The sequence below is a fragment of the Haliaeetus leucocephalus genome, unplaced genomic scaffold (genome assembly GCF_000737465.1).
Source record: "Haliaeetus leucocephalus isolate CR32 unplaced genomic scaffold, Haliaeetus_leucocephalus-4.0 Scaffold871, whole genome shotgun sequence".
Taxonomy (NCBI): domain Eukaryota; kingdom Metazoa; phylum Chordata; class Aves; order Accipitriformes; family Accipitridae; genus Haliaeetus; species Haliaeetus leucocephalus.
Window position 1 is genome coordinate 2,310,793 of NW_010973307.1, and position 24,319 is coordinate 2,335,111.

The 24,319-nt window shown below is 52.8% G+C and overlaps 2 protein-coding genes across 5 annotated transcripts; one reads left to right on the top strand and one right to left on the bottom strand.

The window, feature by feature from the left end:
• The first annotated feature begins 2,272 nt into the window (after positions 1 to 2,272).
• Positions 2,273 to 11,613, top strand: CTSB (cathepsin B). 3 transcript variants are annotated; one of them, XM_010583122.1, is made up of 9 exons: positions 2,273 to 2,331; positions 5,178 to 5,329; positions 5,886 to 5,971; positions 6,382 to 6,496; positions 6,741 to 6,859; positions 7,468 to 7,553; positions 8,259 to 8,405; positions 9,064 to 9,180; positions 9,750 to 11,365. In XM_010583122.1, exons 2-9 carry the CDS (start codon positions 5,204 to 5,206, stop codon positions 10,067 to 10,069), a joined length of 1,116 nt encoding a protein of 371 aa, XP_010581424.1. In that variant the 5' UTR covers positions 2,273 to 2,331; positions 5,178 to 5,203; the 3' UTR covers positions 10,070 to 11,365. The 3 variants fall into 3 exon arrangements, with proteins under 3 accessions (XP_010581424.1, XP_010581423.1, XP_010581426.1); XM_010583121.1 differs by lacking the exon at positions 2,273 to 2,331 and adding an exon at positions 11,375 to 11,613 and having other exon boundaries at positions 9,750 to 10,089; XM_010583124.1 differs by lacking the exon at positions 2,273 to 2,331 and having other exon boundaries at positions 9,750 to 9,878; positions 9,972 to 10,197.
• Positions 11,614 to 13,121: 1,508 nt separating this feature from the next.
• FDFT1 (farnesyl-diphosphate farnesyltransferase 1) lies at positions 13,122 to 19,522 on the bottom strand. 2 transcript variants are annotated; one of them, XM_010583125.1, is made up of 6 exons: positions 19,221 to 19,522; positions 17,146 to 17,274; positions 16,469 to 16,660; positions 15,242 to 15,418; positions 14,819 to 14,971; positions 13,122 to 13,560 (listed from the first exon to the last, which is right to left on the bottom strand). In XM_010583125.1, exons 1-6 carry the CDS (start codon positions 19,428 to 19,430, stop codon positions 13,339 to 13,341), a joined length of 1,083 nt encoding a protein of 360 aa, XP_010581427.1. In that variant the 5' UTR covers positions 19,431 to 19,522; the 3' UTR covers positions 13,122 to 13,338. The 2 variants fall into 2 exon arrangements, with proteins under 2 accessions (XP_010581427.1, XP_010581428.1); XM_010583126.1 differs by lacking the exon at positions 13,122 to 13,560 and adding an exon at positions 14,567 to 14,709.
• Between the last annotated feature and the right edge of the window lie 4,797 nt (positions 19,523 to 24,319).

A 24,319-nucleotide genomic window follows, 5' to 3' on the forward strand; every position in this document is an offset into this window, starting at 1 on the left:
GGGGGGGGGCGGCGAACCCCTTCCCCGAGGGGCAGCAGGAGCGTTTCCCACGTTTTCCAGCTGGGTTTGGGTTTTGGGTTTTTTTGGCCGTGGTGGGGCCGGGAGGGATGCTCTGCGGCTCGGTGGGTCGCAGGGAGAACGCCGTTAAAACCCTCAGTGCGTCTCAAAACCAGCAAAGCTTCAGCTGTGAGGGGGAGGGGAGGGGAGAGGAAACCTTGTTTTCATGATGAAGACAGAAGAAAAAAAAAAAACAACCCAAACCCCAGCCCTGCTCGTCAGCTGACGCTAAGGAGGTCGGTTTGGCACCCGCTGAAGGGCTTCTGGGAACATCCCGTGATGCGGGGCTGAGCTTGGGTCTGCACCAGGGCCATGGCTTGGAGATGGTGCTGGGTAAAAGCTGCCTCGCATCTCTCTGTCCTGCAATATATCTGGCGTGCAATATATCTGTTGGCCGTATATCGCACTCTCAGGGTTGTGCTGCGGGCATGAGATAGCAAAGATCGCTTCCTTCTTGTATTTACCTCCAGGTTGCAAAGTTGAGGGTGAGGGTAAGGAATTTCAGTAGCGCAGGGTGGCTGCTGCAGCAGCTGAGGTCTTGTGCAAGGCTCTGGTTTGTGGATTGGCCTGTGAGAAGAAGAAGAAGGGGGGGAGGAAAAAAAAAAAAAAATCAGTGCAGCTCCATTTGGGAAGAATCTTGCGCTTTCTGTGAATGTAAGCTGTAGAGGCGAGCGCTGCAACTTTGTCTCAAGGTGTATTTCTTTTGCCAGATGCCTAACCTGTGCTAATGATTTGGCTTTCCTGGAAAGGAATGGGTGTGGGGAAGAGTGCCTCATGCTGCTTTTTTTTTTTTAAAGGATGACAAAAAAATCAAGCTTTGACAATGGCTGTAATGAAGTCACCAGGCCATGAGTTTGGTGCATGCCTGTGGGACCACCAAGCTAACCTGGCGGTGCAGCAAGCTAAGCTGGATTGCTTTGTTTACAGGCTTGCTTTATTGTGGCTTAGAGTCACGCACAAATCCTGGCAGCCAGAACAAAGGACAAAGCTCAGCTTGGGTAAAGGGCTTCTTGCTGGTGGAGGACACATGACTTGGGCTTTGCTGAGTACCTCTCACCCAGGAGGGGTGGGGGTGTTGGAGCTGGGGGGGTGGGACAGCTTTTATCTTCCTCCCAGCCTTGGAAGAGGGTGTGTGGGTGCCTTGTCTGTGCCTGGAGGGGTTTGGAGGAGCTGGCAGGTACTTCAGGGCTGTGACTTATCTCATGGCCTGACCTGCCTAAACTGAGTCATGTGAGCTGGGCTTTGAATAGCCTGTTTGGGGGTGGTTTGGTTTTTTTTTTTGATTGTGCAGAGAAGTGCCCGGTTAAATGGGACTTGTGGGCTTTGATTTCTGGGTGATGTGGAGAAGACCTTCGCGGTGGGACTCTGCATCTCCCTTGGCCGCTGGGAGGAGGCGGTGGGACCCTCCTGATCTCTGGCATAACGTGGTCCAAGTAGTCGGAGCTCTGTCCTTGAGAAAGCAGGCAGGGAACTGCTGCTGGCTCCAAGATCTCCTGGTCAGAAGGGATGGAGAAGGCACCTGGGTGATGTCACCCCCTCCCCATCTCTCTGCCTGCGCCGATGCAGCGCAGAGGGACTGCGGGTGGGTGGTGCAGCGCCAGCCGCAGCCATCTCGCTTCGGATGCTCTCCTCCCTCGCATGCTGCAGCTGCTCTGAGCAGCTCGTGTTGGAGAGCCTTCAGCCTCAGTGCTTCCTCCTCACCAGCTGGGAGGGGGACGCTCAAGGGCTGCACTCAGGTGGCCCAAATTTCTTCTTTTTAAAGCAACCAGCTGGCTGAATTGAGAGAGTCCTACCCAGGGTCAGGTGTGCTAGTGGGTAGCAGCTTTCTGGAGTTATTTCTTGCTTGTCCTTCAAGAAATTGCATTACCAGATACTTTGGATCCCAAGGCAGGGGACTTGTTCTCAGCTCCCGGGTCTGCAGCCCAAGAAGAGGTAGAGCAGTTTGGGGGGCTCTTTGCAAGCCCCAAACATCCTCCAACCATCTAGAGAATTTACCAGGGTGAAGCTGCTGTGCCTTAAGTCCAACAGCCAAGCTTCGCTTCTGTTTTCAAGCCGTTGGGCTTCAGCGGGGAGGGAGGTGTGTGCGGAGGAGATAGCGGTGGTGGGGGAAGCGGGCGGGAGATAACGCTGCCACGGGAAGCGTCTTACTCTATCGTGGCAGTGGGGAAAGGAGGGCGATGGGGAAACCAGCAGCCTTTTCTTACTTGCTGCGTTGCCACTGGGGTCGGCATGCCTCCGGCTGCAAGTGACTTGCTCTCGGTGGAAATTCATCCTGTGAGGCCTGTGCCTGTGCTCTCTATAGATTTGCTGTACGCAGGGTGCTTGCTAAAGCCGGGGGGGTTAGGGAGGAAGAAATTGCATGAGATCAAGGATTTCCCCTTCCCTCTCCACCCAGGTCTTGGGATACTCCGTACCATCCAGCTGAGAGTTATCAGCTCCCCCCTGAGACTTCAGGCCCACAGGAGACTTCATAGAATCACAGAACGGTTTGGGTGGGAAGGGACCTTTAAAGGTCATCTCGTCCAACCCCACTGCAACGAGCAGGGACATCTTCAACTAGCTCAGGTTGCTCACAGCCCTGTCCAACCTGACCTTGAATGTTTTTGGGGATGGGGCAGCTACCACCTCTCTGGGCAACCTGGGCCAGCATCTCACCATCCTCAGGATAAAAAATTTCTTCCTTGCATCTAGTCTGATTCTACCCTCTTTTAGTTTAAACCCATTACCCCTTGTCCTATCGCTACAGGCCCTACTAAAAAGTCTGTCCCCATCTTTCTTATAAGCTCCTTTAGGTACTGGAAAGCCGCAATAAGGTGTGCCCAGAGCCTTCTCTTCTCCAGGCTGAACAACCCCAACTCTCTCATAGCCCCTAGGGAGCCCTCATGCCCATGGGAGACTTGGCAAGAGGCTTCTTTGCCGAAAACAACGGACTGGCTCCCAGCTATTTGGGTTGCGCTGGGCAATGTCTCGCTGGGTTTGCTGGCCGTCAGCCATGTCACGGCGCGGATGCAATGCAGCAGAGCTTATAAAACCGAGCGGCTGTCGGAGGGGAAACTGCCTGGTGTCTTTTTTCAGTTGGGTTTCAGGTTGCCTGGAGCTCACAGCCTGCAGCCGGTGTGGTCTGGTAACCTGAGGATGTCAGATCTCCTGTGTCCGTCCATCAAGAGCTCGGTGCAAGCAGCCGTATTGCTGTGGGAGGCTTTGCGGGCGGGTTTCAGCGTGTCAGCAAATTTACAAGCATCCTGCTGAAAACGAAAGTGTATCAGGTGGCTTCTGGCCTCAAAAGCCTCCTTTCTGTGCTACAGGAAATATGAAGTTGACTGCAGGAAGTACAGAGGCTTTGGGGTTTAGGTTTTGGATTTTTTTTTAAAAAAGATTTTAGATTAGAAAAGGTATTTCGGGTCAGGCTGGTCACCTATAGGCTTCCTATAGCCATGTTGAAGGGGCACAAGGCAAAAACTACAGTAGCCTTAGAAATGTGTATTTGTTTTTCTGGGTGTAACCTCCTTTCTGCTGCATGAGCAGGGGAGCATGGCAGGGACATCAGCAGTGCCAGCGAGTCCCTCGCCCGTGAGAAACCTCTAAGCAAGCAAATACGCATGGAACACCTTCAAAGAGGTGAGATCTGGGGGTAGGAGGACCCATACGCTGCTGAAACTCAACTAGCTTTTGGGCTGAGAGAGTGGGAAGGAAAATAAATAAATGGTGAAAGGAGGAGAAGGAAGGAAAAAAAAAAAAAAAAAGCCCCTTTATACAGTTAGCTGCAGCTGCCCGGGCTTGTTGCTGGCAGAAAGTAGGACACTCCTGCTGGGTTTTTTTCTCTGGAAAGGCTAAACTTGGCTGTGAGTGGGTGGAGGCAGCCTGCATGGAAATGCCCGTGCGTCTTCCCATCTCCTGACCCTGCTCAGCGAGCTGGGCTGCCGCGGGGCCGGAGAGCTGCGTGTCCGGCTGCTCGGGTGTAATTTGCCCAGAAGGGTTTAAGCCCAGGCTCGCAAAGGTGATTACACGTTCAGCTCGCTGAGATGAGTAGGAATTAAAGCCTAAATATCTCTGCTGTTCAGGCTACCGTGGACTGGCTGAGGTCTCGGGTCGCTTGTCAGGCTTGGAGCTCGTCGGGGTGGATGTGGGGTTGGTGGAAGGGGAGCTGGGAGGTTTTGGGAGGAGGGTGCTCTGCTGTGTTTGCAGAGGTCGAGCAGCTCGTGGTCCGGCTGTGTGTCTGAGTCAGGCTTGGGGATGTGGAGCAAGCGGTTTCTGCTGGTTTTCGGGGTTAAATTGGAGTTGGGCGATTTAATGTGAATTGGGTTAAAGGAGGCAGGAGAGCAGAGAAACCACCCAGCTCTGGAGCATCTTTGGGCTGGGTGATGCTCGTGCTCCTGCACGGGAGGCTGTGGTCCACCCTTGCTGTGCTCCTGGATTTTTCCTGCATCTCTATTCCCCAAATTGGGACTTTTCTGGTGCCCTGTGTTAAGGGATGTGGCTTCACAGCCTCCCTCGTGAAAAGCCCCGGAGGGAGGGGAGCGCAGGCAGCAGCCACGAGCAGCTCCAGTGCATGCGGACCCCCCCTCTGCATGGGCAGGGGCTCACTACCCCAGGACTGTGACCCCGATCAGGGTCCCCAGGGCAACGGGCTGGCCAAAATGAGGCCATAAAGTCCAAAAATGTGATTTGGAGTGAGATCTTCAAAGGGAAGAGCATCACACTGGGGCGGGGGCTAGCAAGTCGCCGCGGCTGCAGCCCTGCCTGCAGTTTGCCGTGGAGGTGAGATGTCACTTATTCTTTCTAGTCCTTATTCTCCATTTTTGTGGAAGTAAACACAGCTGTTAATACCCTCCAAATCCCTTGGATCTGCTACAAAAGATATTTTCCTGCCGCTACTAATCCTGCAGTGGTCAACAAACAGGGTTGCCTTGTCTGATATCTCCTGAGCTGCAGGAGGAGGGTTATTAGTCTGCCTCTGCGTCTTTCCTGACCTTTGGGGTAAATCAGGATTGGGAGGGACTTGGTGCAGCCATGTGTTTTACGCTCCCACGTGTTGCTGTGACAGTCCTTCTGGCAAGCCCTTGCTCGCGGTCCGAGCACGCTTTGGGAAGGTTTCCAATGATGCCTAAATCTGGCTGCAGGTGGAGTGTCCCGTTCTGTAGCCAAGATGTGGCCGTCCGTGTCCATCCTGTGTGTCCTGGTGGCCTTCGCTAACGCTCGCAGCATTCCTTACTACCCTCCTCTCTCCAGCGACTTGGTCAACCACATAAACAAGCTCAACACCACCTGGAAGGTGAGTACCGGGTTGGTTTTGGGGGGGGGGGGGTTTTTTTTTTTGGATGCATTGTCAACAATCTCTTTGTGGGACTCAATAGCTGAGCTTTGGGAGTCTCACCACGGTGGCTGCATCAAACCAGCCTTGGTCCCAGGTGACTTCTCCAGTGAGTTGATGCTGTCAGGGATTCCCGCAGTGACAGTAACTGTGGAGCTTCTCTTTGGAGCAAAGCACTGATGAATTTGTAGAGTAGGAGCAATAGCTAAGAGGAGGAAACTCTGTGGGAGGCTGGAAATGAGCAGCAAGTGTCAAGCTATATCGACGACCTGGCCAAACCCTCCTTGGCCGGGCTGCTGTGGCCAAAGCCTAGAGCTGGACCTTAGCTTACTGCTCGTGATGCTGGAAGGGGCTGTGGTCTGTGTCTATAGGTACGTTGGCTCTTGGCCCCTGGGTTTTATAGCAAGTGTCAGACACTGGTTGGGCTTGAGGGAGATCTGGAGCACCAGGCTGGTCCCAGCACTGCACTTGGTGGCTGTGAAGAGTCACATCCCGTTTCTCTGTGTCTCTTTCCCAGGCAGGGCACAACTTCCACAACACTGACATGAGCTATGTGAAGAAGCTCTGCGGCACCTTCCTGGGTGGGCCCAAGCTTCCCGAGAGGTGAGTGCTGGGAGAAGAAGATGAGGGCCCTGTAAAAGCTTGTGTGGGTGCTCCTGGTGTGTCTGGAGTGGGTGAGGGTCTCCTGGCAGACTGTGAGTGGGGTTCTCCTGGGTGCAGCCTGGTGGACATCTTGCATGGAATTAAGCACAGAAGCATGCATGGGGGAAACATCCGTCCTCTGTCCTGCCAGATACTTGACCAATCGTGTAATTTGTACTCCTTGAAACTCAAAACCCTGGAGGAGCTGCTGACCCGGTCTGAGGACTTCAGGAGTATTTATTCTCCTCCAGAAAGCAAACAACAAGAGCCTTTGTCCTCCAGGTCACCTTCAGAGGAGGTTGGAAAGTCCTGTGCATCCAGTCCTGTTACGCTGGTGTTCCTGTAACAGACTTCCCTCTTCTCACTCGCAGGGTAGATTTTGCTGCAGACATGGAGCTGCCCGATAACTTCGACGCGCGGACGCAGTGGCCCAACTGTCCTACCATCAATGAGATAAGAGACCAGGGCTCCTGTGGCTCTTGCTGGGTAAGAGCACGGGCGGTTTAAGGTTGTGTCGATACAGACTTTGCCGGACAAAACCCATGCTGTTGAGTTTGCTGCTGAACTGCATAAATGGGGGGACACGGGGGATCCTGCAGTGTCTGAGCTTCTTGGTGGGTTTCTCCCAGCTGGGCTCATGTTTGCTGCACTCATTGCCAGAAGGTTGCCTGGCTTCTCTCCCATGGCCAGCTCTAACGGTCTTCCCTCGGGTTTTTGGGGCTGCCCGCAGGCTTTTGGCGCCGTAGAAGCGATTTCAGACAGAATCTGCGTTCACACAAACGCCAAGGTGAGCGTGGAGGTCTCGGCGGAGGACTTGCTGTCGTGCTGCGGCTTCGAGTGCGGCATGGGGTGAGCTGCTCGTGGTTCTTGGGCACTTAAAAGGTGGGTGGGAGGAGCAGGGACACAACCCGAAGAGGCTGATCGTTTCAGCCCTGTCTTCCTCGTCTCCCTAATGAGCAGGAAGCCCCACCAGCGGTTTGTGCCGTAGATGCTGGAGTTAGGTGGGAACATAAAGGTGACTGCATGGACTGAAAGTCCCTCTGGGATGCGTCCTGCCCCCAGGAGTAGTGGGTGATGATGGCTGGTGGAGGAAGAGCAAGCATGTAACGATGCTTTCCCATACAGAGTTGGCAGCTGCCTAAGCCAACGGAAGGATCTTTTTAATCGCCCCAAAGCCTTGGTTCTCAGGCACAAGCCTTTTGCCTGTGGCTTTTGCAGTTGTCGAGAGCAGGGTGGGGAGCTGGGTCTCCAAGTCGTGTGGCTTCTGCCACTCCTGGCAGCAGAGGGTGACCGGGGACCTGGTAAGGAGGCATCACTGCTTCGGGATTTGGAGGCATGGGTGCTCTTAGCTCCTTCTTGCCCTGAGGCTTTGGTGTCTTGAGGCCTAGAAATCCTGAGGAAGGCAGGGACAGACTTAAAAAGGTTCGACGTGCTGGAACTTCTGTCTCTTTCTCCAGGTGCAACGGTGGTTACCCCTCTGGTGCGTGGAGGTACTGGACAGAGAGGGGCCTTGTGTCTGGGGGTCTCTACGATTCCCATGTGGGTAAGTCCTGGCAGATGCCCTTGTGAAAGCAAAGAGGAGCATCTCTGCTCAGTTACAGGTTCATGTCCTTCAGGGTGCTTCTCTTCTGGTCTGCATCCTTGTGTGGCTGCTGCCTCCTTCAGGTCTGGGCTCAAACACCTGTGCTAGCCCAGCTGGCTGCTCCTGGCCCCAGGGCTCCTTCTGGTCACCCTTTGGGACAAGGGTCCCTGAGCAGCACCTAGTGGCAGGAGGCCCATGCAGGAAGGGAGAACAGTAGCCAGACTTAACAACCCCACAAGGCTTCTGCTTCCATAGCAGGAAAGAATCAGGCTGTGAATTTTTTTGTTATTGCTGGTTTTGGACCAGTTCAGTACACTTGGGATGAGGGCAGGAGTCTTCCTGACATGTTTCCCCCTCAAAAAGTAACTTCCAGACTGGAAATCTCTACCTCCTCCTAGCATGGCCATGAGTTGGTTCATGTTTCCATCTTCTCCATCCCCTTGTCAAGACAGAGGTGGTGGGAAGCAGGTCCAGAGGGCAAACTCATTGCTGACGCAGGGATTGCTCATCTGGCAGCGGCAGACCTACTTTTGCTCGCGCCCCACTGATCCGCGGGGTTTCTAGGTCAGAAACGTCATCTCCTTTCTCAGGGCATCTGGTGCCTTCTCCGGCATGGCTGTTGGATGCTTGGGGACAGCCAGTTCATGCTCCCTCTGTCCTCAACAGGCTGCCGTCCCTACTCCATCCCACCCTGCGAGCACCACGTCAACGGCTCCCGGCCGCCGTGCACCGGGGAAGGGGGGGAGACCCCCCGGTGCAGCCGGCACTGCGAACCTGGCTACTCCCCCTCGTACAAGGAGGACAAGCACTACGGTAAGGGAGGTGGTCTTGGCTGCTGCTTGATGCACGGCAGCTCCGGAGCTGTTCCTAGTGGTAATTTGGTGGGGTTGGACCTCTTTCTAAGCTGTTTTATGGTGGCTTTTTTTCTGTGGCCTCAGGATGGGTGGTCCTGGAGCAAGCCTGGCAGATGCAGAGTTTGTGTTTGCGGAGACTCAACGGAGATGGGGGAACTGATCCGGGTCCTCGTGGTGCACATGCCTGGGTTGAAGAGCGTAGTGCTGAGCCCTGGGGGGGTCCCGTGTAAAAGTCACCTTCTTCCTACTCCTTGGTGGCAGCCAGCACTATACCTGTAGGAGAGTCCGGCTGTTTCTTGGAGATTTGTATTAGCCTCGAGTAATTTGGTTTGGTTTGGAAGTGAAGGTGTACAAGGGGAAAACTTCCCACCGAAGCTGCCTGGAATAGGTCTTTGGGTACAGAATAGGGCTCGGGTTAAGTTGTTCCCTCTGGAAGAGGGATGGTTGGAGCCCAATTTCCCTGCCTGGCTGTGTCAGCTGGGTTTGAATTTAACTTTGAAGTGGAGAAGGCTTCTTGCACGGGCATGCCAAGCGGTCACTGTCCAGCTGTCCCAAGACCTGTGTGGCCTGACAATGCCGTACTAATGGTGGGATTTATTTTTTTTTTTTCTCTCTAGGCATCACATCCTATGGTGTCCCCCACAGCGAGAAGGAAATCATGGCTGAGATCTACAAGAACGGCCCGGTGGAAGGAGCCTTTATTGTCTATGAGGACTTCCTGATGTACAAGTCTGGTGAGCATCAGCGCCGAGGCTGTAGGGAGCCCGGTTCCCGACTTCATCCATAGGGTCCATTTTTTTGTGGCCCTTTTCCCTCTACTCAAGTCTGAAAGGAGATCTCAAGTTCACACTTGAATATCTGGTGTTGTAAGAACATGGGCAGATACCATCTCCCGTATCCGTTGGTTTACAGCAAGGGGAATAGGTGTTTGGGACCGGTTCAGGGAGGAAGCCCCAGTGGGGAGCTCCCAGAACTGCAGCTGAGAACAACAGCCAGGATTTTAGGTAAAATCCTGGCAGATGGCTCTCCTGGTGCGGACCCCAGTTCCCTGTTCTGAACTGCTTGGGATGTGCCACCTTTTGGGCTCCTTGCCGAGTGTCTCTGGGTGTCCCACGTGCCGAGCTGACGCTTAGCATCAATCTTTCCTCCAGACTCTACACTAAGCTTCAGGTTTGCATTTAACCAAAAAAAAAAAAAAAAACCCACTTCTCGGCTGGTCTCTGGGCTTTGATACGGAATTTCTCCCGCGCTGGCAGCAGTCTGAGGTGGGTGCCCGTTGACGTCTTGCCGTGTTGCCTTGCAGGGGTCTACCAGCACGTGTCCGGCGAGCAGGTTGGAGGCCACGCGATCCGGATCCTGGGCTGGGGGGTGGACAACGGCACTCCGTACTGGCTGGCCGCCAACTCCTGGAACACCGACTGGGGGGACAATGGTGAGGCACCCCTGGATGCTGCCGGAGGGAACCCCTTCCCCGTTCTCCTTGGCGTGATGGGGAGGTTGACTTTTGCTCTTGGTGTGCTTCCAGGCTTCTTCAAAATTCTCCGAGGAGAGGACCACTGCGGCATCGAGTCTGAGATCGTGGCTGGCATCCCCAGTACGGAGCAGTACTGGAAGAGGGTGTAACCCTTTTGATCAAACCACAAGTAATCCTGAGTCCCCTATACTTTTAACTGATAGTGGGTTGGGTGCAGAGCCCCCCCCCTTCTAAGAGACTATAGTTGAGGTTACTTTATTAAAGCTTTTTATCTTTTTTTTTTTTTTTTTTTTTAATTGTGGGGGAGCTGGAGGTGGAACTGCTCTCTGCAAGCCCTCTGCTCCCAGTGGGTCACAGCTATGGGGCATTCCCTGCTCAAAGGACTGCTGGAGGGCTCGCTGGCCTCTTGTGCCATGGTATTTGGTTAGCCTGGACCCCTTCCAGCCCAGTCTGTTACTGGGAGGGTAGGAAGCAGTAGCTTTGTGCTGGGACGAGGGACTTGGTGGGGCAGCAGAGATGGATCTTGCTGGGAAGCCGTGGTCAGGGGAGATTGCGCACCCCTGGCCGGGTTGGTCTGACCGTTAGCGCCTAAAATAAGCAGGGTATGTTAGCGTGTGCCTTGAATTGGCTGAACTTAGACCTATTAATGACAAAATACCGATGAACTTCATGTGGGGCTGGCTCTGGCCGGAGCTGCAGTAATGCCCCTTCCTGCCTGCAAGAAGTCCTTTGTGCATCGCTTGCTCTGCTCCATCCATTCGGCTGCTTTTAAAACCACTCATTCCTCAGCTGTTTATTTGCTTTTTTTTTTCCTGCTGTAGCCTGGGGTTATTGATCCTAAGAGAGGGCCTGCCTGGAGCTCCACAAGCCTTTGATCAAATGTCCTGCAACATCTAGGAGGACACTGGAAAGTGCAAATTACTTTTTTTTTTTTTATCCGTGGCGGGGCAGCTTGGTGTGTGCAGTGGGTCGTGCCTTGGCAAGAGTGCTGCATCTTACCTGGTGTGGTGCTTGGGGACTGCAGGTGCTGAACGCTGAGCAGAGGTGAGGGATGTTCCCCAGGTCTGCTGCAGGGAGCTCATGCAGATGCTTGGAGGTATCTGACTAACTTGCACACAACTGAAGCTTTTTTCTTTTCGAGCCACAGACATTAAGGAAGAAGAAAAGAATTGTTATTTTTCTTACTGGGGGGATGTGCGATAGTTGCGTAGGAGGAATCATATGATTTGCCAACACTAAGAGCGAAAGAGCTTTTTTTTTAAATTTTATTTTAAAGCACAAAATATATTGCTGAGCTGAGGCTACAGGCCTGAAATGCGTGAAGCAGGCTCTCCTTTGCACTGTAAAATAGCCCCTTACCTCTGCTTACTCAGACTCCAGTGAGACAGAGCTGTGGTGTATATGATTGGAACAACCGTGCCAATAAATGATTTCTCCAGTGTCTTGTCTCCTGGCCTTTGGTTGCTTCAGCTTGACTTCAAACCACCTCAGCCTAGTCTCCTGTTCTGTGCATTGTGGAAGCCAGGTGAGACCCTTTTGTCTTCATGCAAGCGTGGTCAGTCCCAGCCCCGTCCTCTGGCCATACTGGTGACGAAGTGACTTGTGCCAACTCCTGAGCAGCCCCGGGGCATTGCCTACTCCTGGTGATGGGGAAGGTGCTTCACCATGGACCAGACTGGGGGCAGGACTGCCCCCAGCATCTCTGCAGGGGGAGGAGGATGCACCAAGGCCCTGGAGAGCCTGCCTGCAGTGCCACTGCTCCTGTCTGCAGGGCAAGGTCCATTAAAAGTTAATTTACTGACCTTCAGCGGTCTCTCACCTTGGTTACAATTATTCCTTTGGCACACAAGGCTTTACTGTGATGCCTGTAAGTGGCAGCAAGGAAGCACCTGCATTTCACCTGAGTTGAGGGCTTGTAACTTGTAGCATGGTGGGGAATTACCAATGTAAAAGAAATGACAGCTAGAAAAAAAATTACCTTTTTTTTTTCCCAAAGAAAACTTTAATTTCAACAAGACAGGAAGCTGCACAAAGAGAGCTACCGCAAGTTATCTTGAACAACAGCTTAAAACTATCTACATTGGTACTTGTGGAGTAGGGGTCCTCCCTCTGAGTAACAGTCTGGCCATGTCCGCTTGGCCTTGCAAAGGCCACCACACCATACCTGGTAGACTTGGCTCCGTCCTGCACCAGGACACAGGCTGTCCTCTCCTTCACAAAGACAAAGCAGCATTTGGGGGCGATAGGGACCAAGAAAACAAAACTCCACCCCAGGAAAACGGGACTTGCCTTTAAAGTGTTGTTTCTTCTCACCCAAGCTGTTCCCAGGAGGTACACAGCCCACATGTAAGTCCAGGCTGATGTGTTTCAAAACAGCAGTGAAAGCCATTTCCAGTTACACGTCCGTCTAAGCCAAAGCATCCTCCTGAGCTAGAGCCAAGTGGGGAAAAACCCGGGGAAACCCACCCAGGCCATCTCCTCGGTGGCTCAAGCCTTCCCAGCCCGTGGCAGGGATCGCCGCTGCCTTTGGGCAGTGCAGAGCCCAGACCCTGCAGTGGAGTCAGGCATGGGGTTATCAGCTCAGGGCCACGCAAGCAGCTCCCTTCTCCTTTGAACCACCCCCACAGCCGCTGAAACACAAAGCTTTGCAAGTGCAGGGTGCCGTCTGCCAGAGGGCAGGGAGCTGCAATAGATGGCTTTCAGCTAGGGGCACGTTAAAGTGGACAGAGCATCCCACCTCTGTTATTTAACATTAAAAGGGCTTGTTTCAAGCCTAGCAGCTTCCTTTAGCCCAACACCAGAAATGTGAAGATTGCCTCTCCCTGTTTCCAGGCTGCAGGATGTCAACCAGCCTGGGCTGAGGGCCAGAAGGTGGCCAGAGCTTTTTCCCTGGACAAGGAAGCACGTTCCTCTCCCAGCCAAAGCAGTGTCCTTCCAGTGCAGAGCAGGCACTAGAGGCGATGGGGAAGAGGCTGCCTAAGAAAGGGAGGCAAAACCCAGGTTTTGCTCAGCTCTGAGCTGGAAAGGTGTCTCAAATCTCAAGCAAGGAAAGAGGCAACTGGAGTTCCTATTTAAAAACCATCCTAACCAGAAAAAAAAAAAAAAATATCAGGTAAACCGTCCCAACAGGAAAGAAGGGGGGGGGAAAAAAAAAAAAAAAAATTCAACCCCAAACAATAAGACTCCGGTTAGTGGTTGTAACCATCCAAGCAGACGGCAAGGGGGGTGAGGAGCGGAGTCCGGCAATGCCGCACCATCGCCCCGGGGCTGCAGCTCACCGGCGTCCCGTCCTCGTCACCGTCCCAGGCCCCGTGGCACCCCGGTGCCTGGCCATCCCCACCAGCAGGGAACGAGGAGCCTCCTGCCTCCGCCGCCCGTCCACCGACCATCTCTTCCCCCCCGGCCACCCGCTTGCCCATCAGTTCTCGCCCGCCTGGACGTACTCCTCGGTGGCCTTGGAGATGGTGCTGAGGTACTGCCAGCTCAGGGCGGCCAGGAGCATGGCACACGACAGGTAGATGGGGGAATAGTGGTGGCGCGACGCCATGGGGCCGCCGGGCAAGCTCATGGTGCGGATGGAGGCGATGACCTGCTGCGTCTTGTTGGATGATGGGTCCGTGCTTGGGATCTTCTGGTAGATCTGGGGAAGGAGGAAGGAGGAGTTACGGTTCCCACCCAAGGCTGAGGAGACAAACGGGACCACCGGGTGGAAGAGGAAGCCTTCAGGGACCACTGTGTCCTCAACAGCAACCTCAGCGGTGGTCTGCCATGGAGCAAGGACCAGCTGCAAGGGATGGCTGGATGGGGCCACGGTCCGTTTCCCTTGAGAGGTGCATTAAGCCAAGCAGCCTCTTGAGGGCACCCCATGATGGGAGATGGACCGCACGGCTTCAGACACAATCCCTCAACCACCAGTGGCGTTGCTGGGGCCAGCGGTTCTTGCCCAGCTACCCTTGCCGCCGGTGTGCTGCAGCCCACCCCAAACCAGTGAGGACACCCCAGTGTGACCAGCAGCCGGTGTGACTGCCAGGCAATGGCCGCCTCCATTAGATAACCCCCAGGGTCCTTGGGGTTTTCTCTTCACGGTCTGCAAACCCGATGGTCTTTGAGATACTTGTCTGCACGAGTCTTAGGGACACATGCACAAGCAGAGACCCTGGGCTAAGGTGTCACTGTCCCTTGCCATGGGGTTGGCCAGCCTGCAAAGGGAGCTCTAATAACCCATGGTTTGGGGTCTCCCTGATGCAGAAGCAACATCTTTTTACTGAACAGCCCACGATGGATTTGGGTTTTGGTTTTCTTGAGTGGTTTCTTTTTTTTTTTTCCTCCCATGAATCCATCCACCAGTTGTTCCTCCAGGTGAACTTTTAGCCTCCACAGTACCCTGAAGCCAGGGGTCCCACTGCTTTAACAACATGCAAAGAGCTGCCCTCATTTACTGTTGGCCGTGGAGCACAAGGAAACAACCACCACATCATGCTGCCAGCTGCAACTACAGACACCGAGAAAAGAAGGCCGCTCGCTGGAGCAGCCCATGGGGAGATGAGGTACCCGGTTCAGAAGAAGTATGTTGTGGGAAAGGGGCTGAGCAGACACAGAGGACAAGGGAAGTCCCGTGCTGTGACAGCTGACTCTTCTGGTTCTCCACCAAAAGGACGGCAGGACCTCCGTCTCTGCCTCTCAACACAGGCACAGACCAAGGGCATGTTCAAGGGAACACACCAAGCACCCAGTTGGGTCCAAGCCAAAACCACGTCAGGGTCACTGTGTCCTGGCACCACTGAACTGACTTAGAGATGTAAGGAAAGGATTAACAGATTCATGTGTCTTCCCAATTCCACACCAGGAATGAGGACAGGACCAGCCAGAAATGACTTAAAGCAAACTGATTGACTTACCTCTTCCACGTACTGGTACATGATGGCTTTGACAGCTTGTATGTTTGTGGCATCCATCATTAGAGTGACAGCTTGTCCCTTCCGGATCTTCACGACGCCCCTGAACACCTGCTTGTTGTTATAGCAGGCAGCCAACGTGGCAATAGCCATCACCTAAGGAGAAACACAAAGAGCCCTTACCGCATTGGGAGGAGCTTGCCAAGGCAGTAACCTTGGCCCTAGTGAAATCGATGGCAAGACACTCCGGAGTGGAGCCACAATCTCACCGACAGCAGAAATGGTAGGTACCAGGAAAGAAGGAAGAGATAGAAGAGATGGAGAATAAAACAGGCTAATGCCGACACGATACGTAACCTCCTTCACCTCCAACTTCTCATCAGCTGGGCTGCAGACAATGAAGAACCACCTGAGAACATAACTCACCTGGGGGATAGCGCAGAAGTTGAAGACACTTTGGTTTTTCAGGCGGGATAAGTATGTAAGGACATCAGGGACATGGTGGAGGGCATTGGTGATGAGCTCATTCAGACACTGGACAGCCATATCAATGTTTTCTGGTTTGGCAAGATCTGACAGCTTCTTTGCGTATCTGCTCCAAACCTAAACATTAAGATAAGGACTCACAAGTTGGAAGGTACATTTATGCCGTAAAAGACATCAATAACAGTCTGAGGTCTGGGAGAGTGCCAAGAACCACCAGAGACCCATGAAAGCCTTGAAGGATTTGGGCTTACTAGGCTAAAAAAAAGAAGGGTGGGCAAGCTGTGGAGACATGACAGTGGCCTTTGCATATACAAAGGGATTGCAAAGAAAAAGGATGCAACTCAAATCCACATCTTCTCTAGGCGGGGCAAGGAAAAGACACCTCACACATCAGGCTGAGATCAAGAAATGCTCTACAAGACAGGTAAGCCACATGGAAAAGGGAGAGAAAAATTCTTGGAGGGCCTCAAAAAGAGCAGACAAGCATCTGTCAGGCACAGGCAGAGCCGATCTTGCCTTTGGGGACAGATTAGGTAACCTCTTGAGGTCTCACCCAGTCTTACCATCCCTCATTCCTAGAACCAACATAACAGAGAGGGGAAAAAAGCTGCGCAACAAGTTCTCGGCAGTGTGGGGAGGCATCCCCTCATCCCCACACCTCTACTCAGAAAGCTGTAGATAGATGTGGAACTTCTCAGCCAGCTGCCATTAGAAGAACTGTTATTATCAAGAAGATATACAACCAACAGTAGCGATCTTATGCAGCACAGTTTTACTCTAGGGTCTTAATAAAATTAAAGCAGACCGTCAAGTCCCTCCTGTTAACTTTGATTTAAAGGGACATGAGAGACAACACAATTTTAGCTGTGCAGCTTCTGCTATGCATCCTGTAATGCATTCCTGAGACAGGTGTCCTGGCAAGCACGGATGGTTGGCTCCATCCATTACAGGTCTTGGACAGAAGTATGAAAGACTGTCAAGGGACACCAACAAACAGTGGGAAAAAACCCTGGCTTTGTGTGTTTCAAAGGAAATTCCAGCAGGAACTCCCCCAAAGAGAGGATGCAACTCACTGTATCAGAGCAGCAACGACAGTACCTTCAGCCTTAGTGCATTTCCTAAAAGGCACAGCAGAAACGCTCACCCCAAAGCGGTGCTTCCCCTCACCTCTCTGGGCCAGAACTCCCTTCCCTCCAGCTGGTCCTCCAGATAGTCACGGATGATGTTCGTTTTCTGCAGGAAGAGGCCCATGGAGTTGGCCAGCTCCGTGTCCTGCCCAACGATAGGGTCTTCTAGCTCTGATGCAGAGAAGAGACGGGAAAGTCCTATCCCCACCAGCCCGGCAACGTAGTGACAATACTGCGAGGCACCGAGAGGGGAAGGGGCAGGAAAAAAAACAAGATAAAAGGAGCAATTACAAAGAGCTGCCTATTTGCCACATTGAGTTTTACAAAAGTGATGCTCAAGAGATAATTGACGGTACATTTTCTGCAGGTCCTCATGGCGCTCCCCGGGATGCCTCAGCTTTCCCTTGCCCAGCAAACACCAAGGATGTCCCACCAAGATGCCACTCTGCCTCTCCAGCAGCTGAATGAACTGACCACAGGGGAACAGCTGACGTGATGGTTCACCCAAAACACGTGCTGGTGGGCAACACCGACAATCCACGCCATCTTCCTGTTACCCACAGGACCAGCAGTCTCTCAAAGCCTTCCCAAGCCCATACAGCCTCCCTTAACCGGCTGAACCCTCTCTTCCCTCAGGGATGCTCTGTCTCTTCTTTCCACAGAGACGAGGTGGACCCTACTCACGTTCAGTCCGCTCGTCTGTTTGGGCTGACTTACCTTATCCCACTCATGCTGAGAGTCCACCTTCTTCTCCAAGAACTCCGCCATCCCAACACCCATCTTGTGGCAAATATCCGAAATCACATCCTGGTAGACCTTTGACAGCTTCCTGAACTCCATGGAGATCTGCAGCACAAACCACCATGAGGAAAAAAAAAAAAAAAACCAGCGTCAGGAAAAAATAGCAAAGCTCAACATTTATAAAGAAATCAGAAAAAGACTGTTTACCAGGCTCTTATCCCACCCTGGCTGGAGGTCTAGGACAACTCCCACAACCAGAATTGTTTCAAGGCCCTTAAAGCACAGACTCAGCCTGTTCTCAGTCTAAACGGTATGGTCTCTGGCGGTAGATCAGACACAGCAATATTTTTGGGAAGGCTCCATAGCCTTGGACTGGTATCATCTGGGAGCTGCAGGACAAAACTAGCTATGCTTGGTGCACAGAGTTGTTGGGTTTTTTTTAATTTGTGAGAGCACTCCATCATGCCAACCACAGGAAAAGACAGGGAGGTTTCTGGTCCTCTGTTCTCTTGAGCCCTCTCCAGTTCTGGCTCCGCAGGGCACGTTTTGCACAACTGGAAAGGCATCAAGCAACACAGAAAGTGTGAAAGCCTTCTGCATGTCCAATAACATGATTCAGTGACTCAATCGCTCTCACACTGAAAAAAATTTAAAAGTTCATCCTCCCCTTCCCAAACCTGTGGAGCATCACGTTTTATTGTGCTGAGCTTTACTGTCCATCAGTGGGTAACTACAGCCAGCCCAGGGTGCGTTTCCGATAAGGACAGCGGTCCAAATGATTACAGCTCAGACACCGCTGCAGATCCAGGCTCTCCTCCTGACTCTGTCCACGGCTGCTGGAATGTCCTTGCCCTGAGTCTGTCTGTCTGTAAAATAAGCGTATCGACTCTGCTTCTGTCTCAATGGCTGCAATCCATTACACAGAGAAGCATGACCTGCAAGCACACCTCTGCCAAGTATTATTAAAATCATACCTGCACATGAAGTCAGATTGCCCAAGTGAATAACACATACGCACCAAGAGAGAACAACGAAGTGCCATAAATACCTTCTCAAAAGCTTTTCTAAAGTACCAAGCCATTGGCCTACCTACCATATCTCTATCACTATATACATCAAGAATCCCCTGACACAGCGATCTCCTACAGCACACACCCCTGCTATCCCAAGGCTGAGCATCAAAAGTTACAACACACCTCAGTTTCCCTAACAATTATCTCATTCCCACTGTTAGGAAAAGCCCGGTAAGGGTCGAATAAATTTAAAATGGTAAAAAGCTGAATAAAACAGAACTTCCTCTGAAAATGAAATGCTCCTCACTATAACCATTATATTTTTTTTCTCAAACAGAGCTTAAAAAAACCCCTAAAAAATAAACCCAGCTGTTCTTGATCAACGTGAGCAAGGGCAGACCTGCAGCATCCACCAAGGCCCGGTCCTTGAGCCCTCACTGAAACCAGATGTCTCCATCCCCACTCAGCAGAGCCCAGCCTGGCCCCTGAGGAGCTTCTGACCCCAAGCAATCCCCAGGCAGCGCTTGGGAAGTATTGTTACTAACAGTGAAGGTGCTTTTCATCTTATATGCATGTCAAAGATTTGCAGACAGACTCCTGTAAGTCTAGAGCCGATCCTGCAGGACCGCTACAAACGCTGGTCCATCCATAAGCCGAATGCCAGACAAGCTTTCCTCCTCTCCCTATCTGTTGGGGGTCACAGGACACCCAACCCAGGCAACGCACAGCGTTGGGCAACAAACGCGAACCACTCTCCACGAGGCGATGGCCGTTTACTCTTCCAACAGGGGAGGCAAAGAGCTGCTTTTTAGAGCTGGCACTTTTCCACAGCCAGATTACCTTTGGCTCGTATAGAGAGTTGCACAATGTTTGGGTTTCTCGCTCCAGCTCTGCATCCAGCCCCGCGTGCGGGTGATGTAGCTCTTTGGAAGAGCTACGGGCTGACCAGGGACTGAAGAGCTCAGGCGTAACGTGGAGAGACAACCGCGCACGCAAAGGTGACACGAGGCAGCTGAAGCAAGGAGGTGGACGTCTTACCGTTGGGAAGTCCTCGAGCACCTGCCGGTCCTTCTCCTTGCTCTCCATGTATTTCCACTCCGGTTGATAGAGGTAAGAGTGAAACTCGTGCAGCATCGGAACCTTTACATCTAAGCTGATGGTCATGTCATCCTCTATAGTGTCCAGAGCACGAAGAACTAGGTAGAATATACAGACGGCATGTCTGGGAGGGGGAGAAAAAACAATCATCCCTTACTTGGGATTGCCTATTAGGCAGGACAAACAGCTTAGATTAACCACGAAGCCTTTGGCAGAGGTGCTTCCAACTCAACACGACACGCTCTGGCACCACCAGGTCGTTGATGCCTTGGGTGACACAAGCACGCTTTCACGTTTCAAGCAATACAGTACTTCGGCCACCGAATAGAGAGCAAAGCCGTGATGTGAAAAACTTCCCAGCCCCCACCATTGTATCCCAGTGTCTCCTACAGTTTGGAAACCGGCTTTGGTCAAAGGATGCCCGTGTCCAATCCCTCTTCCGTCAAATCCTAGAATGGTTTGGGTTGGAAGGGACCTGTCAAGGTCATCTAGTCCAACCCCCTGCCATGAGCAGGGACATCTTCAACCAGATCAGGTTGCTCAGCCCTCATCTAGGGACAGTGGCTGTCCCTTGCAGCGCAGGAACGTAAAATGGATGCGTTGGAAACGTGCTGCTCAAACCCCGGGGTCGCAGGAGCAGGTTAGGGATGGAAAACACCAACAGCAGCTCTTCCCACCCTCCTCGCTCTTCATCTCCTTGAACCTCCGCTCTGAGCAAGACGTGCCTCCGCACAACCTGCCCGCGGGCTGACTGCTGCCAAAGCTGCAGCCTGCCTGAGCTGGGTTAGGAAAACCAGGTTTCTCCCTTCATGCAGAGAGCTACAGCATGGCTTTCGGCTTTCTAAGATGCGTATCGGGGAAGGGACAGGCCTGGAAGGTCTCCCTGGGCAGGGTAGGGCACTGCCAGATCCAACCCTACAAGCAAGATCCAACCCTGCAAGCAAGGCCAGCACTCACTAGGACCCCGAGGACAGAGCCTGAGGTCAGCTTATTGGAAAAAGCAAATGCAAAATAAGGAAGGGGAAAAAAAGCGGGTGTACTTTTCCTAACACTTCCCCTTCTCTGCACCCAGCACGCTTTTATCCTGTTTGGGGGGGAACAAGGGGGTCCCTTACTGTACAACAGGAACGTCACGACTGGCAGACAGAGCCAAAACACCCTGTATTTTTAAATCTCCATGCACAAGATGCTGGAGCCAGCCCACATGTCCAAGCACCCCAGCGGAAAGCTGCTGGAGAGCTGCTTCCCCTCTTGGTCCGCATTGCCCCTGCCTTCCACACACGAGCTCCCCATTTCTGCAGCTGAAGCCAAAAAAAAACCCAAAAGTCCTGATGGCAAGAAATACCAGCTCCAAATCCAGGATTTATATAAAATCCCCTAGCGCTAAATGAGCAGAGTGATACGTCAAGGAGATGATGTGTTTATTAATTGTCTGACAAATGGAAACTAGCTTGGACTGCTTAAGCGTTAATTACTAGACAAAAGCATTGCTCTCCTGGGATGACAACATGCAAGCAGTGGTTAAGCAGCCAGGGAAAACTGACGGGCTTCTAAAGCCAAAACTGTTAAATTTGGCATTTTTTCCTTAATCGAAGGGTATTTAATACCTCTGTCACACCACACATCTGAGTGCTCAGAGGAGCTCTCCGGTGCCCTCCCGTTCCTTTGCATGACTGAGTTATTCCATTTCAACCAGGGTGCAAACGTTCATCCAACACGATGCAAGTGCCCAGGACTCCTACCCCGCTTCAGCAGCGACTTCCACTGGCAGCAACCAAGAAAGGCAGAGCAGACCCTGAAATGCCATCCCAGAAGCACCTATCACACCGACACCGTGCCAAGGAAAGAGCTAGTGATAACTCCAGAGCCCAGCACAGTTCAAGGAGTTATTTAACCCCACTTCTGCATCCAAACCTTAACTGCACCCCTAGCTTCCACTGTATACTGATTTTAGCTCTGTGGCAATTTGGGCAAATCAAAGGGAGAAATTTTTTACGATGAGGATGGCTGGCCCAGGTTGCCCAGAGAGGGGGTGGATGCCCCATCCCTGGAAACATCCAAGGTCAGGTTGGACGGGGCTCTGAGCAACCTGATCTAGTTGAAGATGTCCCTGCTCGTTGCAGTAGGGTTGGACTAGATGACCTTTAAAGGTTCCTCCCAACCCAAACTATTCTATGAAATAGAAGACCATAAAAACAACTACACAGTGAGCGTGGTCTGCCCACAGCTCCCCATTTCTCTGCAGGGTCCCCAGGCACCATGGTCCCAGCTGGGGTCCAAGCTGAGATCCACAGGGATGACAGGAGCCAACCAAAGCCCGCACAGTCTTCACCAGAAAATGTGTGCGACAGCGCTGGGAAGAGGACGCTCCGGCATTGCCTCCCCTTCGCACAACTGGAAGCACCTGCTTCCAAAGAGCAAACCCGGGTTCATCTCCGGGCTCCAGCTCCAGCTCTGCCCTAGGCGCAGCTCCCCCCTTTCCCAGGCGAGGAGGTCTCTTCTTCTCCTTTCTCCTCGCCATCACCTTCACCCTCTGCCAGCACAAGGCTGGTCCTCTCCAGAAAGCAGCTAAACCTGCAGGAATTGATCCTGAAGGGTCCCAGGGACAGGCAGGACTATGGGCCCAGCAGCAGGGGAAGGCAGGAGCATCCCTCTCCTCCTCTCCACCACAGGAGAGGAGCTGTGACGTTGGCTTGTAACTCCTCGCCACCACCACCAGTTATGATGTTGGTTCAGCTGCCAATGAAGCTGCAGTTTTGAGCTTCCCACCTTCTGAGAAAACGCCTCCCTAACCGTGGAGCAACAGGCTGGACAGGGCCCTGGCCAGCAAAACACATGGTTTAGGGGCCAAAAAAAATAAGCAAGAAGAAAGCAAACATTTTAGCTCAACTCCGTGTGCACTAGCCTGGGGAGCATCGCTCCAAGCAATCATCTAGAAACTCTCCATTTTCCAGCACTCCTTGGGGGATGCATGGCAACTCTCCCGCGAGCAGGGATGCGAACCAGGGAGCAAGAGCTTCACACTTCCCCAGCCTTCAGAAAAGGAGATTTCACTCCAAAGAAGCTGCAAACAAAATTGTGGCAGGGGAGGGGAGCGGGCTGGGGTGTAGGACACCGCGCTCAGGAGCGGACCCCGGGCAGTGCTGCGCTTCTCAGCACGACGTGATTGTTCTAATGTTTGAATCCTACACCACCAGCTCCTTCAACCAGCAAGCACAGAGGCAAATATTAAGCAGCTTGTAACCACAGGGGTTCAGTTCAACCCCCTAATGGGGTTAACACCAAAGAAAACACTTCTTTGACGCGATCCAGCAAAATTAATTCCTTCGGTAAGCTTGCTGCTCTGCCCACTTCTATATTCTGCCTGTTTTGCATTTCCCTCTTTTGTCCCTAAACTCTTCGGTGGAGCTACTGCGCTTTGAAAATTAATTTCTTCTAATCCACTACAGAGCCAGCTGTAGTTCAGCAGCAATCCCCTCACAGCTGTAGGTTGCAAAGATCCAGCAATAGCATTTTTAGGATGCCAGGCAGAAGTTTCTATGCCCTGAGGGTAGGGAGCCTTCCTGATCCGGGCAAGCTGCAATGTAAGGATTAAAGAACAGAAAAGACATAGACAAGACAGATAACTGCAGGAAGATCAAGGCAAGCACACTGCGTACTGACAACTGCTAACAAGTTTCAAGGTGCTTTATTGATTGGCTTTTTTTTTTTTTTCTTAATTTCTACATCAGCTAATATACTATACTAAGCATGGAAAAAAAAAGTTTAATTCTTGGCCCCACTCGTACCTTTCCATGCAACCCCGGCCAAACCGCTGAATTTCTTTGCCTTTCCTGTGAAACGGGCTGCAGACGACCATTTCATAAATGCTGGGTGACAGCTATGGGGCACCATCCAAAATGCCAAACCAGGGCTCAGAAACCCAACAGATAACCCAGTGTTCAGGCTGCCGCCTGCAACTGCTCAGCGGAGTCACAACCGCAGCACTAGACACGTCTGGTGCAACTTATGGAAACCTCTAATTTTGATAATTAACCCAGCTTGGGATTAACTGGAGAGAGATCTACATGCTGAAATCAGTAATTACTGTATGAGTATAAGGAATTATATAGAGCATATATATGCGCACAAGGCTCCAGACCAGCGGAGCTTTGCATCCTCTGTTACTATTACCATCCGAGGCTTTCCTGCACGGGTCAGCAACATTTGCACAGCAAAAAATGAGCGCGCAGCGAGCCCCCTCCGACGATGGCGTAGGTTTTGAGGCAGCTGCTTCCAAAAGCACCTTCCAGGCAGTGTCCAGACCCTCGGTCAGCCCCCGGTTTTTGCTCACCTCCTCCCACCGGTGGGGCCACGTCTTTCCAAGCCAGCCCGAAGGCCAGCGCCAGCCTTGGCACCGCCAGGACACATTCCCAGGGTGTCACAAACAGCACACGGCCAGGCGTCGCGTTTAACTGTCTGCTGGCCGAAAAGCTGGAGCGTTTGTCCCAGCAACCCAGCTCCGGAGTGGGGGGGGACACTTGCGTTACGGCCAGCCATCTCGGACGTGAAAAACCCCACGTCCAGCTGCAGGAGGTGGGGCTGGACGGAGCATCTCCCCGCCAGCTCAGCCCAGTATCCTGGTGATCTGCTGCACGGGGCGGGGGGGTGGAAGAGGGAGCACCTCCCAGCAGCTATGGCGTATGGGGGCATTGCACGGACCACCTCCTGGCCAGTTCTGCCAGCGAGCCCCGGCATCGGGGGGGCCATTGCACCCACCGCCTCCCAGGGAGTACTGGTCTTGGGGGGGCATTGCACCCACCACCTCCTGGGGAGCCTCAGCCTTAGGGGCCCATTGCACCCACTGTGTCCTGGGGAGCCCTGGTCTTGGGGGGGCCCATTACACCCACTGTGTCCCAGGGAGTACTGGTCTTGGGGGGGCATTGCACCCATCATGTCCAGGGGAGCCCTGGTCTTGAGGGGGGGGGGGGATTGCACCCACCGTGTCCTGGGGAGCCCTGGTCTTGGGGGGGCCCATTGCACCCCCCATATCCTAGGGA